The sequence below is a fragment of the Saimiri boliviensis genome, chromosome 21 (genome assembly GCF_048565385.1).
Source record: "Saimiri boliviensis isolate mSaiBol1 chromosome 21, mSaiBol1.pri, whole genome shotgun sequence".
In the NCBI taxonomy this organism is placed as follows: Eukaryota; Metazoa; Chordata; class Mammalia; order Primates; family Cebidae; genus Saimiri; species Saimiri boliviensis.
Window position 1 is genome coordinate 32,261,825 of NC_133469.1, and position 20,029 is coordinate 32,281,853.

The 20,029-nt window shown below is 40.2% G+C and overlaps 1 protein-coding gene across 12 annotated transcripts in view; it reads left to right on the top strand.

Moving 5' to 3' along the window:
- The window catches only part of MTMR3 (myotubularin related protein 3), a 134,029-nt gene that overhangs the window by 58,547 nt on the left and 55,453 nt on the right, over window positions 1-20,029 (top strand). For 5 of the 12 annotated variants that reach the window (XM_074391162.1, XM_074391152.1, XM_074391153.1 and 2 more), the window contains one exon: window positions 18,150-18,236. In XM_074391162.1, coding sequence (XP_074247263.1) covers window positions 18,234-18,236 — 3 coding nt within the window. In that variant the 5' untranslated portion in view covers window positions 18,150-18,233. The other 7 variants (XM_074391158.1, XM_074391159.1, XM_010349159.3 and 4 more) reach the window with 4 other exon arrangements.

Sequence of the window (20,029 nt, forward strand, 5' to 3'; positions counted from 1 at the left end):
CTGGACTCAAGTGATCTTCCCACTTCAGCCTCCTAGTAGCTGGGACTACAGGCATGTGCCACCATGCCCAGTGAAGTTGTGTGTGTGTGTGTGTGTGTGTGTGTGTGTGTGTGTGTGTGTGTATGTGTGTGTGTGTGTATGTTGGTTTCACCATGTTGCCCAGGCTGGTCTCAAACTCCTGGGCTGAAGCCATCTACCTGCTTTGAGTAAAGGATTTTTTGATACAGAAATGATTATAACTTGAAGTTCAGCTGATTCTGACAACTTACTAGATTCCTCCCCACACCCCCCTTCGGACAGGATGGTTGTTATTTGCTTAGGAAGTGATAGTATTTTAGCTGCTTATCTGTGTCCCACAGTTGGCAGAGAAATGCAGTACACTGATCATGAAGTTGCATCTGGAACCCTGAAAACTCCCAGACCTTAATGTTTGCAAAGAGATAGAAAAGATACATACTTCTGGTTTTGTTGTTTTTAAAAAAATCTTATTACTTGGAGGTCTCATTGAACCAGGACAGTGGTGCAATTTTATATTTACCATTTGTTTTATCTTTCTCAATGCATAGTCATCAATAGGGAAAAAATCATTGTACGCTTTGAGCCCTGTGAGGATATTACAGCTCACACTGGAATGGCAGTTGTGTGAGGGTAGGAACTTTGTTTTGTTCATTGCTGTATTTCTCATGCCAAGAGTAGTGCCCCTCTCTCAGAAATACATGTTGAATGAACATCTGTCACTTACCGTAGTAGGTGAATGTAGCCATGGTTTTAACTCTCTCCTTGTCTCTTTTCATTTATAGTTGACTTCAGCGACAAAGGTTTTAGAAAATTTGAGCAGGGAGTAAGGCTAAGCCATAGTAGTTTCACACAGTGGATATATGCTTGGGTTTTGGTTAAATTATCTTCCTACCATAGAATAGTCTTACCCAACATGCTACAGAATTCTAGTTTCTATACGTGAAAAGTTGATAGACATAAGCAAGGAAACGCTAACAAGCTGAAAAAATATCACCCAAAATAGTGGCAGTTGTAAATCCATTTCTTAAAATTTCACACTACTGAATTTTAAAACATTGCCTCTACACTCAAAATTTTCTCTAAGTCTGTTTCTTAATATTAAATGCATGTGCCAAAAATTATTTTAACATCAATGAAAGTGAATATTCTTTCAAAATTATTCAGTGTTGCCTTCTTAAGGTTTTGATTCTTAATAATCCTTTATTTGAAAAGTGAGACAGGGCTAGGTAGAAAGGATTCTGTTGTTTTTTTTTTGAAGTTAAACTGTATCTCAGCCAAAAAAGTGTTGGTTTAGTCCCCAAAACCCCTCAACATTTTAGGAGGCCTGGCCAGAGCCTCTTAGTTTTTCCTCATGAATTTGGTTGAGACTTACTAGTTTTTGTAGTTGGGGTTCTTTTATTATATAAACAGTACAGATTGATATGCCTCTTTGCCCTTGTTGAAGCTGATATGCTAGGTGGCACATATATGATCACAAACAGTTCTGTGTAGGTGCTAAATAGGTCCATTCCTTTTTGGCCTTTTTGGGGCCTTTGTGCCCTTCCTTTTAGTCTTTCCCTCATTATTTTACAGAAAGGAACTTAAAGTATATTGTGTTAGGTCCCTCCTCCAGTGAAAGCTGCATCATGACCAATACTGTAGTATTTAATAATTTAGTATATTGATTTTTCACTCCTTTTAGGATTTTCTCTTACAGTGGACAAAATCCTATCCATTTGGGACAATATGTGTTCCAATATGTGATGGTAAAAGTTTAACCCTCTTATTTCAGGTAACTTCCAGAAAAGTTTCTTATTTGTATCCCTCTTGGAGATGGAACCTAAGAACCGTGCCCACCTGTCTTCCCTTTTTGTCTGTTCATTAGTGCTTAATGTGTTTAAGCATCCCTTATAATTACCTTTTAGGTAATTGCTTAGATTTAATGTAACCACATTACATTTTACTACCTCTACAAATAACGTGAATGTTCAAGGTTACCCAAAGAAAACTACTCTTATTCCTTGAGGTATATACATGACTGGTATCATGGGAAGGTACCTTATGGTACCAGAGAGCCTGTTTCAGACTCACCTCTATATGGCCCTTTTTTCCTTTCAAACAATTTTTTTTTTTTTTTTTTTTTTTTTTTTTTGAGAAGGAGTTTCGCTCTTGTTACCCAGGCTGGAGTGCAATGGCGCGATCTCGGCTCACCGCAACCTCCGCTTCCTGGGTTCAGGCAATTCTCCTGCCTCAGCCTCCTGAGGAGCTGGGATTACAGGCACGTGCCACCATGCCCAGCTAATTTTTTCTATTTTTAGTAGAGACGGGGTTTCACCATGTTGACCAGGTTGGTCTCGATCTCTCGACCTTGTGATCCACCCGCCTTGGCCTCCGAAAGTGCTGGGATTACAGGCTTGAGCCACCGCGCCCGGCCTTTTTTTTTTTTTTTTTAAAAGAGATAGGGTCTCACTGTCACCCAGCCTGGGAGTACCACATTGTAGTCATAGCTCACTGCAGCCTCGGCTTCCTGGGCTCAAGCAACCCTTCTGCCTCAGCCCCCTGAGTGCCTGGGACTACAGGTGTGTGCCACCATGGCTAATTGAAAAATCATTTTATTTTGTTTTATTTTTTGTAGAGATGGGGATCTTGCTATGTTGTGTAGGCTGATCTCAAACTCCTGGCTTCAAGTGATCCTCCAACCTTGGCCTCCCAGAGTGCCGGAATTATAGGAATGAGCGACCACACCCTGCCTACATTGCCTTTATCTGAAAAATAGTCCTAACAGGCAGGGGCAGTTTTTAATTTTGCTGGCAGTGTTTCACAGTGACACTGTTTCCAACCAAGCAGATGTTTGATTGTGGTTATTGGGAAGAATAGTCTTCATCTTCCTGAACGTTTTTGTTGAATCTCCCTTGTTTGGTCTATCTCTTGGGACTTAATCGGGACCTGTGGAAACCTGACACAAACACTTCTGTATTACTGAAGATGTGTCATATTTTTGACAGAATAAACTATCACATAACTTTTTAACATGTCAGATGACTTTTATAGCAGATTAATGATTTTCCTGAATTAAATTTAGCACCATCAGTTCATTCTTACCCTTCAACTTGACCTGTCTCTTGAACCATTTCTCCTCCGATTTGCCTATTGGACATACGTCTACTTGGGAGGTTACTGTTAAAGCCAGCATATCATAGCCGAATAGCTTCGTTGGAATCTACTCTTCATTTCTTAATGATGATATTCTTTTACTAGTTACCATAGGCCTTAAATTTTTTCAGTTGTTTTTGACAACTTGCTCTGCTTCCTTTTCTTCATTAGTTTGTTGCTGTTGTTGAGACAATTCAGGGTCTTTCTTTGTTGCCCAGACTGGAGTGCAGTGGCAGCATTATGGCTCGCTGCAGCCTTGACCTCCTGGGCCCAAGCCATCCTCCCACTTAGCCTCCTGAATAGAGGACCACAGGTGTGCACTACCATGCCTAGCTTTTAAAATTTTTGTAGAGATGAGGTCGTCTCACGTTGCCCAGACTGGTCTTGAATTCCTGGCTCCAGCACTCCTCCTGCCTCAGCCTCCCAAAGTGTTGGGATTACAGGTGTGAGCCATCGCACCTGGCCAGACATAATTTTTAAAAGGCAATATAATGTCCTTGCTCTAATATAAAGGAAAAATAAAAGGAAAATAATTTGTAATAGTATGTATTTCATGCAAATAGGTAGAATTATACTCTTGCAGGACAAGGTCCTACAGATTTACAAACCCCTCAACTTTCCTGTTCTACTGTGTTGTATTCAATACTTAAGCAACTTAACAGCAAGACTGGTCTTCATACTAAATACAGTTCATCTCTGAAGTTGCAAATTATGAGTAGCGTTTTTCATTATCACATAGTATCTGATTAATATGGCCTGAGTTATAAAACTTAAAAGTTATTGGGGAGACAAAAATGTAAAATGGTTAAGACACTTTATTGTTACACATTTGGCTTTCCTTTTATGGTTCTTAATTAATAATTACCATATTTTACTGACTCTTTTTTTTTTTTATTTTTGAGACGGAGTTTCGCTCTTGTTACCCAGGCTGGAGTGCAATGGCGCGATCTCGGCTCACCGCAACCTCCGCCTCCTGGGTTCAGGCAATTCTCCTGCCTCAGCCTCCTGAGGAGCTGGGATTACGGGCACGCGCCACCATGCCCAGCTAATTTTTTGTATTTTTAGTAGAGACGGGGTTTCACCATGTTGACCAGGATGGTCTCGATCTCTTGACCTTGTGATCCACCCGCCTCAGCCTCCCAAAGTGCTGGGATTACAGGCTTGAGCCACCGCGCCCGGCCTTCTGACTCTTTTTTTTTTTTTTTTTTTGAGACAGAGTTTCGCTCTTGTTACCCAGGCTGGAGTGCAATGGCGCGATCTCGGCTCACCGCAACCTCTGCCTCCTGGGCTCAGGCAATTCTCCTACCTCAGCCTCCTGAGTAGCTGGGATTACAGGCACGCGCCACCACACCCAGCTAGTTTTTTGTATTTTTAGTAGAGACAGGGTTTTACCATGTTGACCAGGATGGTCTTGATCTCTCGACCTCGTGATCCACCCGCCTCGGCCTCCCAAAGTGCTGGGATTACAGGCTTGAGCCACCGCGCCCGGCCTGACTCTTTTTTTTTATGAGACAGAGTCTCACCCTGTCGCCCAGGCTGGAGTATAGTGGCGTAATCTCACCTCACTGCATCCCCCGCCTCCTGGATTCAAGTGATTCTCCTGCCTCAACCTCCTGAGTAGCTGGGACCACAGATGTGTCCCACCATGTCTGGCTAATTTTTGTATTTTAGTAGAGCTGGGGTTTTGCCATGTTGGCCACACTGGTCTTGAACTCTTGAACTCAGGTGATCCAGCCGCCTGGGCCTCCCAAACTGCTGGGATTACAGGCATGGGCCACCATTCCTGGCCTTGACTTCTTTTTTTTTTTTGAGACGGAGTTTTGCTCTTGCTACCTAGGCTGGAGTGCAATGGCACAATCTTGGCTCACCGCAACCTCCGCCTCCTGGGTTCAGGCAATTCTCCTGCCTCAGCCTCCTGAATAACTGGGATTACAGGCATGCGCCACCATGCCCCGCTAATTTTTTTTTTATTTTTAGTAGAGACGGGGTTTTACCATGTTGACCAGGATGGTCTCGATCTCTTGACCTCGTAATCCACCTGCCTTGGCCTCCCAAAGTGTTGGGATTACAGGCATGAGCCACCGCGCCCGGCCCCTGGCCTTGACTTCTTAATTTCAGAGTTTTGATATTCTGAGCAATCTTGTTCATTGATGTGACTTCATGTAATTTAAACAATTAGCTCAAATGGATTAGTTGTGTTTGCACAACTTCAGAGAAATTGTCAAAAAGGAATCAGGTCGATTAGATGTTTTCTCTCTATAAAGTTCAGATTGTTGCCTTGTGGTGACAAGAATTACTTGTTTTTGCTGTTCTTTTGAGGCAGAGTCTTACTCAGTTGGCCTAGGCTAGAGTGCAGTGACGTGGTTTCGACTCATTGAAACCCCCACATCTCAGGTTCAAGTGATTCCCCTGCTTCACCCTTCTGAATAGCTGGGATCACAGTCGTGTGACACCACGCCCTGCTAATTTTTGTATTTTTAGTACAGACGGGGTTTTGCCATTTTGGCCAGGCTGGTCTCTAACTCTTGACCTCAAGTGATCCACCCTCCTCGGCCTCCCAAAGTGCTGGAATTACAGGCATGGGCTACTACATAGCCGAATTCTTTGTTTTTATACCATATTCCCCTTACCCTTTTTCTTAAACAAAAGGACAGGTCCCTTGATAGAAGCCAAATTATGTGTACAAAACACCTTAAACTAAGTCTAAGCCTAGAGTGTCTGTGACCTTTTTAGTTTTGTAAAGTATCTGTTCCTGTAGTGGCAAAGATTTACCTGAGAAGCTGTCAGAGATGATGCTTGCTTGACTGAGAAAAATGTAAGCATATCTGTGCGTTTCTGGGGAGCTCTATCCTGTACAGTTCTGCAGTTTCTGAACGCACACTAAGGCTTGTCTGGGTCCATTCTGTGCAATTACATATTCTAAAATCTATGGTTGACTAAATAGTCCATGTTGCACCAATTTAAAAATCTTATTGTCATAGCATCATGACTTGTAGAGAAAGGTCTTGTGGGGAGATCTAAGTGGCTTAACTTAAGTCGTAGGATATTTGTCATTATAAAATAACTGTTTTTTCTTTTGCAGATTTCCTTGTGAAATCTCCTAGTAGGAAAAGTTCTTGGGACAAACTTCATTTGGTAAGCTCGTTTCTCTCCTGCCACCCCCTAATACTCTTCCTGCTGTTTCGAGACAGGGCAAAATTTACAGATTCATTTTTGGGGATCTGTTTGTCTATGTTCATGATTATTTAGATTAGTTTTTCTATGTTCACTTTAATGTCCTTACATGTGATGTTTCGTTTCACTAGGACTCATACCAGGTCACTTTTTCTGTATATCATTATGCTGTAATAGTGTACTAGAAAATATGTATTTAAGTTGAGATTTTGTGAGTTGCAGCACTAATCATTTATTTAAAATAAATAATTGTTATCAGTCTTAAGTTGTTTTTGTTATTTATTTTTGAGACGGTCTCACTGTGTTTCCCAGGCTGGAGTACAGTTACATGATTATAGCTCACTGCAGCCTTGAACTCCTGGCCTAAAGCAGTCCTCCCAGTTACTGGGACTAGAGGTGTGTGCCATCATGCCTGGCTAGTTTTGAAATTAAAATATATATATTTTAATTTCAAAACTAGCCAGGCATGATGGCACATATATATATATATATATATATATATATATGGTTTTCAGTACTACCTGTAGTTTCAGGGATCCACAGGGGGTCTTGGAACATATTCTCTGAGGATAAGGCAGGGGATTACTATACTACAAGTGGATTTTAATGAGAAAAACAAGTTCTGAAAAATTGGCGAGTTCTTTTCTCAGTGTGGCTGTTAACCCTTTTCCTTTTTCATAAAATGTCCTTTTCAGACCTTTGTGTGTCTCTTACTACATAAATCTTTATTACTACCTCTTGTTTCTGCCACCTGTTTAATTTAAAGAACTATAGTACAGTTTTACTAGAAGACAGTTACTGCTTTGGTTTTAAGTTCCTAAATCCAGGTCATTTCCTTGTTCAGGGTCTGTTGGCTTGCCATTGCCCCTGGAAAAAGGATCAAACTCCTTAGCATAACATTTTAGGTTCTTTATAGATGAGCTTCCGACAGCTTGTCACTTGTTTTCTCTGTGCACCAAGTTCATCTCTTGTAGCCACACTGACCTACTTAAACCGTCTCTTAAATACTCTCCAAGGTGCTTTTTTTTTTTGTCTTACTTTGCTGCCATGCCATTCCTGTTCCTCTCTTATCTCAGTAGCTCAAAATTCGGCTGGTTAAGTTATTAAAAGCTTGAGTCTTCCACAAGTCTTCCTTGAGTGCCCAGCTCAGAATCTTTCTCTGGGCTTTTTGTATTACCATGGAATTAAATTTCTTTATCTCTCAATATACTGTCTTATTAGTTATATTTGTCTGTCACCCCCACAGGTTGGGTCATACCCTTGAAGGCAAGAACTATATTCATATTTGAATTGTCAGTTCACAGAAACACTTCTAGAGTCCTGGGATACCAGTGCCTTCTCAGTATAAATTATTCTTGACTAGAGTTTTTGTTTTGGTAAGAATAGGGGAAGAGAGTAGATTGGTTTGAGTAGAGATTGGTCAGCATAATCTTGTTGAATTAGGTTACTGTTTTTCCCCCACTTTTCTGTATAGTGAAGGATCTTATGGTACATAATCTGTGCCCTTGTAGTCCAAGTAGCTCGGTATGTTACTTGAGGTATTCTTTTATGCAAGTATAAGTTTTAGTTTTTGAGTAAGGAATTGAGTAATTTCTCTTTAACAGGTGCCTGGAAGATGAGATACCATGTTCAGCAGAAGGATTAAATGTTGCTTTGCTTCTGTAAAGATTTGTGAGAAGTCATGTTATGGGGTGATCTGATGATGGAGCTGAGAGAAGCAAGCAGGTTCCGGCTGTCAAATTTTCATATATTAAGAAAAGAGATTATTTGACCTTGAGGCTTGGAATAGGAATCTTAATCTCCATTTAGCTTGGAGGGTGGTGGGGTGTTGTAGATTAGATCTGTAGAGAAGGAAATATAATCCTTTTTAATTAATTAATTAATTTTTGAGACAGAATCTTGTTCTGTCACCCAGGCTGGAGTGCAATGGCTCAATCTCCAGCTTACTGCATCCTCCTCCCCCTGGGCTCAAGTGATTCTTTTGCCTCAGCCTCCTGAGTAGCTGGGACTACAGGCATGCGCTGCCACTCCTGGCTGATTTTTGTATTTTTAGTAGAGATGGAGTTTTTTACCATGTTGGCCAGGCTGGTCTCTAATTCCTGACCTCAAGTGATCCACCTGCCTTGGCCTCCCAAAGTGCTGGGATTATAGGTGTATGCCACCATAACCAGCTGGAAATGTAATGCTAATGTATTACTTGGCTCTCTAGCATTTAATATTTATATTGCCATAATGTATAAAAGTATTACTTTTTTTTTTTAAGACGGGGCCTCATTCTCTTGCCCATGCTGGAGTGCAGTGGTGCAATCATGGTTCACTGCAGCCTCAATCTCCTGGGCGCAAGTGATCCTCCCACCTCAGCCTCTTGAGTAGGTGGGACTACAGGCATGTTCCACTTTGCCAGGCTAATTTGTTTTTAATTTTATAGAGACTGGGGTCTGATTATGTTACTCAGGCTGGTCTTGAACTTCTGGGCTCAAATGATCCTCCTACTTCAGCCTCCCATTGTACTGGGATTATAGGTGTGAGCCAGTGTACCTGGCCACATTCTTACCTGAAGAAGCATGATCTAGGTTTGAAGGGAAAGATGTGAATATAATTAATTTTGATGCCAGGAAACATACAGTTTAATATATGCTCCAGATTAAAGGAAATTAAAGAGATATAATTCAATATGTGATTCTGGACTAAATCTTTTACCAAAGGGGGGAACATTGCTGTGAAGGATAAAGGATATGATTGGATTCATTGACAAAATTGGAATAGATACGGTAGATTAGAGAATTATGTTATATTTTCTGAAATTGAAATTAGAACTGTGGTTACATAAGAGATACCTTTCTTAGGAAATACATACTGAAGTAGTAAGAGTTAAAGAGATATTTGTATGCGAACCTTTTAAATGGTTTAGAAAAAATGTCCACATACATTTGTGCGAACAGAAAGGAGATAGTGTTGGGCACTGTCCTATCCAAATGCTTTGTAATGAAACATCTTATTTAATGAAGTACAGTCTTTATCTGTATAACCATGTTTTGTTATACGTATGACTACATGTACATATTAATAATCTTAAAAGTGCTTATTACATGCCAGTAACTATTCTAAGTATGTTATATGCATTATAGCTTAATTCTCACAACTCTTTGATGCAACAATTGTTCTTTCCTTGTTTCCCTGATGAAGAAACTGAGGCTTAGACAGGTAGTATGATTTACTCTTAAAGTCATAGTTAGTATATGGCAGCTGTGAGAGCTTTACATTCCTGATTGTTTTTCTTGAGGTTATTGTCTTAACACTCTGTCTGAGTTTACGTGAAAACCTTTCATTAAAACTTATTTTGAGTTTTCTTTTTAAAAGCTTTTTTGTAGAAAGATTTATCTGAATTGCAAATGTTTTAAAAACTTAACTGAAAGTCTCTACTCCCACTCTCTTCCCTAGAGAGGTAAATTGTTAACAACCATTATATAATCTTTTTGTATGTGTATAAACATACTTCAGAATTAATACAAATAATGTTCAGGCATATTTTTGTTAACTTTTAAAATTACAGAACATTGAAAAGTTATAGCAAGTTCATAACTATGTTTTTTAAACCAGAAGAATATGTATGTACAGTCTCTGGCAATAATAATCCCTTTGCATCCCTCCCCCCAAATTTATATGCTTTTACCTAGTAAATTCATTTTTAAAAATAATCAGGGACAGAAATAGTGACTTGTGCAGAGATATGGATAAGTATGGTTATTGTGACTTTTTTGGTGGTAATGGAGAAATGGAAACAACCCAAATGTCTCACTAATTAACAGATGGTTAAGTTATGATATGTTGGAGCATAATGGAACACCGAACTGCCATATATATGTACATATATATGTACACATACTAACATAGGAGGGATTTGTTATATTAATTGAATATATATTGAAGAAACTACAGTATGGCTCCCCCACCCCACCCATTTTAGGGGGCAGGTATGTGTGTCTTTGTACAGTCATGTACTGCATAATGATGTTTTGGTTAGCAACAGATCCAAGATACGATGATAGTTCCATGAGATTAAAATGGAGCTGAAAAATAACTATCACCTAGTGAAGTTGTAGTTGTCATAATGTGTTAGTACAGTTACTTTTTAAGAATAAATTTAGTGTAGCCTAGTTGTATAGTGTTTATAAAGTCTATAGCAGTATACAGTAGTGTCCTAGGCCTTCACATTCACTTACCACTCACTCACTGACACACCCAGGGCAACTTCTGGTCCTGCAAGCACCATTCATGGTAAGTGTTCTATACAAGTGTACCATTTTGATCTTTTATATCATTTTTACTGTATCTTTTCTATGTTTATGTATGTTTAGATACACAAATAGGGAGCACTGTGTTGCAGTTGCCTACAGTATTCAGTACAGTAACGTACTGGGCAGGTTTGTAGCCTAGGAACACCAGGCTATACCATATAGCCTAAGTCTGTAGTAGACTGTCCCATCTAGCTTTGTATAAGTACCTCTGTGATGTTTGCACAACAACTAAATCTATTGATGATGATGCCTTTCTCGGAACATGTCTCCATCGTTAAGCGAAGTGTGACTGTATGTGCATAGAGAAGTGTCTGGATAGACTTATAAAATAGTTAACAGTTGCTATACTTACATGTAGATGAACTAGAGGGCGGTAAGGAGTGAGAAGGGAACTTCTGCCTACTGATTTTTTAAAAAAGATGTTTAACTCATATATTAGTAACATATAAAATTCACATACTGTACACTTCACCCATTTAAAGAGTACGGTTCAGTGGCTTAGTATATTCACGAAGTTGTGCAGCCGTCACCACAGTCTGTTTTAGGACATTTTCATCACCTCAGAAACTTCAGGCCAGGTATAGTGGCTAATGACAGTAATCCCAGCATTTTGAGGCGCCGAGGCGAGAGGATTGTTTGAGGCTGGGAGTTCAAGACCAGCCTGGACAACAGGGGTGAGACTCCCCCTTCTCCCTGACAAAAGTAAAAATAAATTAGCCAGATGTTTGTGGTCCTGGCCACTCGGGAGGCTGAGGTAGGAAGATCGCTGGAGCCCTGAAGGTTAAGGCAGCCGTGAACCATGATCCTGTGATCACAGCACTGCACTCTAGCCTGGGCAACAGAGCAAGACCCTGTCTCCAAAACATAACAAAACTTCGTATTCCATAGCTGCCAACCTCTCTTACTCTCTGTCTCCCGCAGCTCCTGGCACCTACTAATCCACTTCATCTCGCGCTAGGATTTTCCTGTTCTGGACATTTCATATAAACGATATCATACAATATGTGGTCTTTTGTGACTAGCTTCATAATTTAGCATAATGTTTTCAAGATTCATCGACATTGAAGCATGTATCAGCACTTCATTCCTTTCTCTTTTTTTTTTCTTTAAGATGGCGCTGGTGTGCAGTGGCACCGAGATCTCACTTTGTTGTCAGGCTCCTGGTGTGCAGTGGCACCAAGGTCTGGGCTTACTGAAACCTCGCCACTGCATCCTGGGCTCAAGTGATCCTCCTACTTCAGCCTCCCGAGTAGCTGGGGCTACAGGCACATGCCACCACATCCGGCTAATTTTTGTATTTTTTTATCTTTTTTCTTTTATTAAATTATTTTATAGATACGGGGTTTGTCATGTTGCCCAAGTTAGTTCAGAACTCCGGGCCTTGAGTGATCTGCTCCCCTGGAACTCCCAAAGTGCTGGGATTATAGGTGTGAGCCACCATGCCTTGCTCAATTTTTGTTTTTTTTGTAGCGATGGGGTTTTGCCATATTGCCCAGGCTGGTCTCGAACACCTGGGTAAAAGCAATCTGCCCATTACATCCTTTCAGTCTGTTGGGATTATAGGCATGAGCCACTGTGCCTGGCCACTGACTTCCTTTCTGTGGCCAAATAATTTTCCATTGTTGAGATAATGCCACATTTTATTTATTCATCCATCTATTGATGGACATTTGGTTTCAGTGAACTGAGATCTTCATACCACTGCACACTAGCAGCCTGGGTGACAGAGTGAGACCCTGTCTCAAAAAAGATAAAAGAGGAATGAAGTACTGATAACATGCTTCAAGATAGCCCATCTCACCTTTGGGCTATTTGGAATCATCTATAAACACGTGTTTACAAGATTTTACGTGGACATATGTTTTTGTTTTCTTGGATATATACCTAGGAGTAAAATTGTTGAGTCAAATGGTAACTCTGTGTTTAATTGTTTGAGCAACTGCCAGGCTATTTTTCCAAAGAAGCTGTACTATTTTATATTCTCAGCAGTGTATGAGGCTGCTTGTTTACTTTTTACACCTGTATCTTAAAAATTTATTAGGAGCGCCGGGCACGGTGGCTCAAGCCTGTAATCCCAGCACTTTGGGAGGCCGAGGCGGGTGGATCACGAGGTCGAGAGATCGAGACCATCCTGGTCAACATAGTGAAACCCCATCTCTACTAAAAATACAAAAAATTAGCTGGGCATGGTGGCACATGCCTGTAATCCCAGCTACTCAGGAGGCTGAGGCAGGAGAATTGCCTGAACCCAGGAAGCGGGGGTTGCAGTGAGCCGAGACCGCGCCATTGCACTCCAGCCTGGGTAACAAGAGCGAAACTCCGTCTCAAAAAAAAAAAAATTTATTAGGAGCATGCGTTACTGTTATAACTAAAAGAAGTATTACACTGCTTATCAGACTAACAGTAATGACCCGATTTCTTACTTTTGTGCTGTTTGTGTAACGGCCACTGTGGGGCCCATATTTTGCAAGTCAGGTTCTATAATGAACCCTGAATATTTCCTAAGGATTGGTCACATCTGCTGTTTGGAGAGAGAGAGAGACAGACAGAGAGACAGAGAGACAGACAGAGAGACAGAGAGACAGACAGAGAGACAGAGAGAGAGACAGAGACAGAGAGAGAGACAGAGAGAGAGAGAGAGAGACAGAGAGAGAGAGAGAGACAGAGAGACAGAGAGACAGAGAGACAGAGACAGAGAGAGAGAGAGAGAGAGAGAGTGTGTGTGTGTGTGTGTGTGTGTGTGTGTGTGTGTTGTTTTAAACAATACCTAGACTGGTCTAATGCTCTTTCTAGTTTTAAAAGGAACCTTCAGCAAATACTTGATTCTGATTGGTTGCACAATTAATTGTGATCTTGGCTTTTTCTTACGGATTTGGAATTCCTATAGCAGTTTTAACTTTTCTCAGATACTTAAAGTAGCACCTCTTATTTGAACTATTTTAACTATTTCTTATCTCCTCTAGACTATAAATTGTTTAGTCTCCCTTTGCTACAACATCTAGGCCTCTACCTAGACCTGTGAGTTATACACTAGGATATCTTTCACATACTTAGGCTTTTATCTTTACTGCTTCCATTCTAAATCAAGCCACTAGTCTCTTACTGTACTTGTTTCCTGGTTCTCTTCTTTATCCTTTTTCTCTTTTAATCTGTTCACCCCACAGCAACCAGGGTGATCTTAAAATCAAATCATGCCATTCTGCTATTAAAAAACCTGTCAGTGGCTCCCTGTTGTATTTAGACTGTATTTTAAACTTACTACTATTCTCATGATTTTTCCTTGTGCAATTCTCCAACTTCAAGTTGTGCCACTCTTCTTTCTGATTCAGTACAGTTTAGCTGCAATGGTTTTCTACTTTTAGTTCTTCAAATTTATCAAGGTTTTTTCTGTCTGAGGAACACATGCAGTCCCCTGTATTAGAAACTGGCCTTGTCCGCCAGAGGAGTATTTTCTGACCACTTGATCTAAAGTAGGTCTTCTGTACCCCCAAACCCCATTCTCTGTCTCGGCATCCCATTTGCTTCCTTTATCACATTTGGCACAATTTGTAATTATTACTATCTTTTTCTGTCTTCTGCGATGGTATATAAGTTGTATAAATGCAGAACTAACACAGTGTCATACTGTTGAACACAGTAGATTATAGGTAAAAATTTTTTTTTTTTTTTTTTTTTTTTTGAGACCAAGTCTCACTCTGTTGCCCAGGCTGGAGTGCAGTGTGAGATCTTGGCTCGCTGTAATTCCACCTCCCAGGTTCAAGCAATTCTCGTGCCTCAACCTCCTGAATAGCTAGGATTATAGGTGAGTAGCTAGGATTATAGGTAGCTGCAACCACACCCGGCTAATTTTTGTATTTTTTAATAGAGACGAGGTTTCACCATGTTGGCCAGACTAGTCTCAAACTCCTGACCTCAGATGATCCACCCGCCTTGGCCTTCAGAAGTGCTGGCGTTACAAGCATGAGCTACCATGCCTGCCCAGTTACTGGTAAATTTTGACTGAAGTGCTGAACATTTGGTATAATTTCTATTTGGTATAGAAATGGAAGGCCTTTCTGGGTGAAGACTGTTTAAATTGACTGAGACTTTTAATGCTAAGTGGCAAATCTTTGTCTTGGTATTTCTGTACTCACTAAAAAATTAGAGTAGGCCTGGTGTGGTGGCTCACTACTGTTATCCCAGCACTTTGGGAGGCTGAGACAGGCAGATCACTTGAGATCAGAAATTTGAGACCAGCCTGGCCAAAATGGTGAAACCCCATCTCCATGAAAAATAGAAAAATTAGCTGGGCGTAATAGCACATGCCTGTAATCCCTGCTACTTGGGAGGCTGAGGCACAAAAATTGCTTGAACCCTGGAGGCAGAGGTTACAGTGAGCTGAGATCGCACCATTGCACTCCAGCCTGAGTGGTGATAGAGTGAGACTGTGTCTCAAAAAAAAAAAAAAAAAAAAAGGGTGGGGGGCAGGGATGGGGCCCAGGTGCGGTGGCTCACGCCTGTAATCCCAGCCATTTGGGAAGCCGAGACAGGCAGATCATGAGGTCAAGAGATCGAGATCATCCTGGCCAACATGGTGAAATCTCGTCTCTACTAAAAATACAACAGTTATCTGGGCGTGGTGGCTCGTGCCTGTAGTCTCAGCTACTCGGGAGGCAGAGGCAGGAGAATCAATTCTCTTAGGTATATACCCAGGAGTGGAACTAATGGGACATATGATGACTACAACTTTTTTAGGAGCTGCAAACTTTTCCTCAGAGGTTGTATACTTTATATCCATGCCAGCAATTTTATGGGAGTGTTTCACCTTAACATTCCACCTACATTTGACATTCAGTATCTTCCTCTGGAGTTTTATTTTGTTTAATAGTTTTGTAAAATATGTCAAATTCACTTTCATTTAAATTTTTTAAGATACAGCAGTTTGAATGTCTATGATGCTATCATTAGAAATTTTATCCTAAAACACAAATACCTTTTGCATAATAGGACAGTTTTTAAAAAGTAATTCAGTATGTTTCTTTGTTGAAAAGGGTTTTTTTTTTTTTACAACAGTATCCAATTCTTTTAATTAAGTTCATACCCTCAAGAATAATTTCTTTGCCTTTGCCCCCTCCTTTTTAATTCCAGCAAGTGCCTTTTTGCACATTTTTACCTTCATATCTAAATATAGCACTCACCAAACTCTGCTCTATTTTCTTTGCAGCAGTTGCCTACTGCCTAACATTAGTTATCTTTTTCTTTGTTTCTAAAAGACCAGCAATAAAATCAAATTCCATGAATTTTTGTTCACAATTGTCTCCCCAAAGCCTGTAATAGTGCCTGGAGTGTAGTAAATATTGAATAAATATTTATTTAAAACAATGAATAAATGAAATGTTACACTGGTTTCAGTTCTTGAATTAGGCTGAATCACAAGAGTTTGGTTTGGTTGGAAGAGTGATAGGAATGAGGACTATAGCTTGGTTTGTTACTGAACCATAAGGTTCTTCCTCATCCTTCCAGCCCCTATAAAATGGCCTACCCAAAACCTGTGTCGTTAGTCACTTTAGCCTCTCCGTTTCTACTTACTCCTGCATTTGGCTTTAATGCCATTCACACACTGATGTCTCCCACATTTATGTTTATATCTCTAGGCTCCATCTTCCCAATTTCCAATCTGGTTTAAATAGCAGTTTACTTGGCATCTTTGTTTGGATATCTGATAGGTTCTTAAACATAATGTGTCTAAAATGGAAACTTGAATTTCTTGTTCCTCCTCCATGCAGCTGTCTGTTCATGGCACAGACATGAACAGAACAATCAATTTTTCTTACACTACCCCTCATCAATAAATAGAAAATTCTTGCATCCAGTTGCTGAAACAAAAAGCTCGACTTCTCCTTTCTCTCCTATTTAATTCATCAGCTCAGATCTTATGGGCAGTATTTTCAAAGTATATCCAGAATCAGTAACGTTCTACCACTTTCATCTCTACTACCTTTTCAATGCTATATTGTCTCTTGCTGGCATTATTGATGCCTTCTAATTGGTCTTCCTTTGCTCGTTACCCCCAATAGCCTTGACTCTTCCCTACCTGACAGCCAGAATGATTTTTTTTTTTTTTTTTTTTTTTTGCGATGGAGTTTCACACTGTCACCTGGGCCGGAGTGCAATGGCGTGATCTAGGCTCACTGCAACCTGTGGGTTCACGCCGTTCTGCTGCCTCAGTCTCCCAAGTAGCTGGCGTTACAGGCACACACCACTACACCTGGCTAATTTTTTGTATTTTTAGTAGAGATGGGGTTTCACTATGTTGGCCAGGCTGGTCTTGAACTTCTGACCTTGTGATCCACCTGCCTTGGCCTCCCAAAGTGCAGAGATTACAGGCATGAGCCACCACGCCCAACCCAGAAAGAATGATTCTTTAAGTCATCTCCTGTCACTTCTCTGCTCAAAATGCCTCAACATGATCTAGGCCTTGCTGCTGCTTTGATCTTGTTTCCTTGCTTATGTTGCCCTTAAAAGAGTTTTATGCTGCACATTGAAACTCAAGCTCCCTAAAATATCCTCTGTTAGAGAAGTTTAGCACACAGAAATGTTGGTTTTGCATGAGACTATTCAAAGAGCGACTTACTCTTTGTATAAGCCCATCTTTGGGTTTCTAGTTGGATTTTCTTCTCTCCTTTTTTGTTCTTATAAAACCAAGTAAAGGTATTAGTACAGATTATAAGTTCTTAGAAGAACATTTAATATTTGGGTAATAAGACATGTTTTTCATTTTTGTTCATAAGTCAGTTTGGTGTCCTCAGATGGGGAATCCATTTTGAATTCACGAGATAACCACAAAAACATCCTAAAATACTACAAGAATAATGCTTTTGCATTTGCAGGTTGACTATTTTTTTGACAGGGCCTCGCTCTATTGCCCAGGCTGGAGTGTGGTGGTATAATCACAGAACACTGCAGCCCCAACCTTCCAGGCTCAATCCATCCTCCCACCTTGGCTTCCTGAGTAGCTGGGGCTATAGGCATGTGTTGCCATGCCGGGCTATTCCCTCCCCACCCCACCCCACCCCCCCCCCCTTTTTTTTTTTTTTGGTAGATACAGGGTTTTGCTCTGTTGCTCAGGTTGTTCTCGAACTCTTGAGCTCAGGCCATCTGCCTCAGCCCCAAAGTGCTGGGATATAGGCATAAGCTATCTTGCCTGGCCTGCAGGTTGATTTTTTAAATTGTTGCTTTATTCATCCAAGTTTTATATTTTTTGTTTTACTGTGAACATTAGGAATGTTAGCCTTTGATACTGTTTTGGCAGAAGCAGGTTAAGACTAACAGGATTTTTATGAAGAAATTGTCAAATTAGGATTTGACTAGTGGGAATTAATTGGCTGGGTGATATTTAACTTTTTCTTGCTGACTCTGATCAGCTTCTTAGGCCTGTACATTACATATATAATACCTTTATCAGGGTATGGCCAATAAGGGGAAAAACTATTGCCAATTTTGCCTCCCCCTCCTTTTTTTTTTTTTTTTTTTTTTTTTTTTTTAAAGACCTCACCATAAGGGAAAGAAGAGAGCCTTGTTGGACACTGAAGAAGGGACGGGGATTTCTCCTCCTAATCTGGGCCTCCTGTCATGGTAAGTACAAGGAAATAAGAGTTTTAAAAAAAAAAAAAGCCCCTCTGTCCTGGCAATTAAGTAAACACTAATAAATTCATACTTAACCATTTTTGTTTTTGCAAGAAATTATTTCTTTTTCTTTCCCAGATCTCGTCTCCTTTCTTTTATTGTTTACTTAGTAGTAATAATTAGAGTACTCCAATATACAGAGCAGTTTCATTTCTATTAACTTTAATCCTGTGAGCTAGATAATTGTCTCTTATTTTTCAGTCAGCAAGTAAGTGGAATCAAGACTAAAGCATAAGTTCTTGGACTCCAGGTTTTTAATTCCTTTTCTAGGAAGTAGCATGTAGTGAAAACTTCGCGTGTGTGTGTGTGTGTGTGTGTGTGTGTGTGTGTGTAGGCAAATTGTAAGATGGTCATCTGTACATTTAAAATTTTAAAAACATTGACAGAAATTATATATTGTGTACAATATAATGTTTTGAAATATGTATACATTGTGGAATGGCTAAATCAAGCTAATTAACATATGCATTACTTCACATAGCATATATGCTTTATGAATTTATCTTTCTGGATAGAAGCAATTCCCTACCTTCCCTGTTCTGTCTCTTTAAGGCAGTATTTTGGTCCCATAGTAGGTGGAGCAGCCCTGCACACCCGCTCCTGTATCTTTAACCAGAAAAAGAATTTAATGGACAGCTTAATGATTTACGGGCCATTTCGGGTCCAGCTCAAGCAGAGAAGATGGAGCAACAAGCCAGCCATGTTTTCATCAATCCTGAGGAAGTGTAAACAGTGCTTCAAGGCTTCAAAAAAATGGTCCTCTCTCATATTGTCCTTCTACCTTGTGATGTTTCTTAGATCCAAACTCTGTTTTATGCTGATGCACAGAGAAGGAATTGAAAAGGCTCTGTTAATTTCAAGCTTCATTAGGGCCATGTATGGAAAATGCTTTTCAAAATTAAAAAGTAAAACAAAACAAACTAGTTGTGCAGAAATGTCATATTTAAAGAAAGAGAAAGGTAACTCCATTTATCTTAAAGGTATGCCAGTTTTTTCTTTGTGGGCATTACAACTTTGTGATTTATACCTAAACACTGATGAACTTTTGCTGTTATTTTCTTGATTATATTTTATTTTATTGGTTTTCCCACAGAGTTTTTAATGAATTGGAAAAAGTGCTTGTCTAGTATTTTAGCCAGTGCTAATGAATAACAAATGAGGCTTATGAAAGCAGCTCTGTTCTGTGTTGAGGGTTTGTCCTTCATTGTATACCACATAGCTAGTAGCAATGTAGTCCTCTTCCTGGTCCTGCTGGGCTCTCCGTGGTGCCTAGCAGAGTCTCCTTGGTGTTCTCTGTGGCCTGGTGCTATAGACAATGCTGATGAGTTGCTTCTGTGTGTACTAGTTGGGAGTAGCATGGCTTGTATGTATCTTTTGTATTTGTGTAATTTCTCATGAAGTAGTACTATAACAAGTTTTTACAAATTCTCATTTATAATTCTACCACCAGAACCCATGGTTATATTCCTTTTTCTTTTGAGACAGTGTCTTACTATGTCACCCAGGCTGGAGTGCAGTGATGCAGTCTGGGCTCAGTGCAACCTCTGCTTATTGGGTTCAAGTGATTCTTGTGCCTCAGCCTCCTGAGAAACTGGAATTACAGGTGCTGGCCACCATGCCTGCCTAATTTTTGTATTTTCAGTAGAGATGGGGTTTTGCCACATTGGCCAGACTGGGTCTTGAACTCCTGACCTCAGGCAATCCACCGGCCTTAGCCTCTCAAAGTACGGAGATTACAGGCA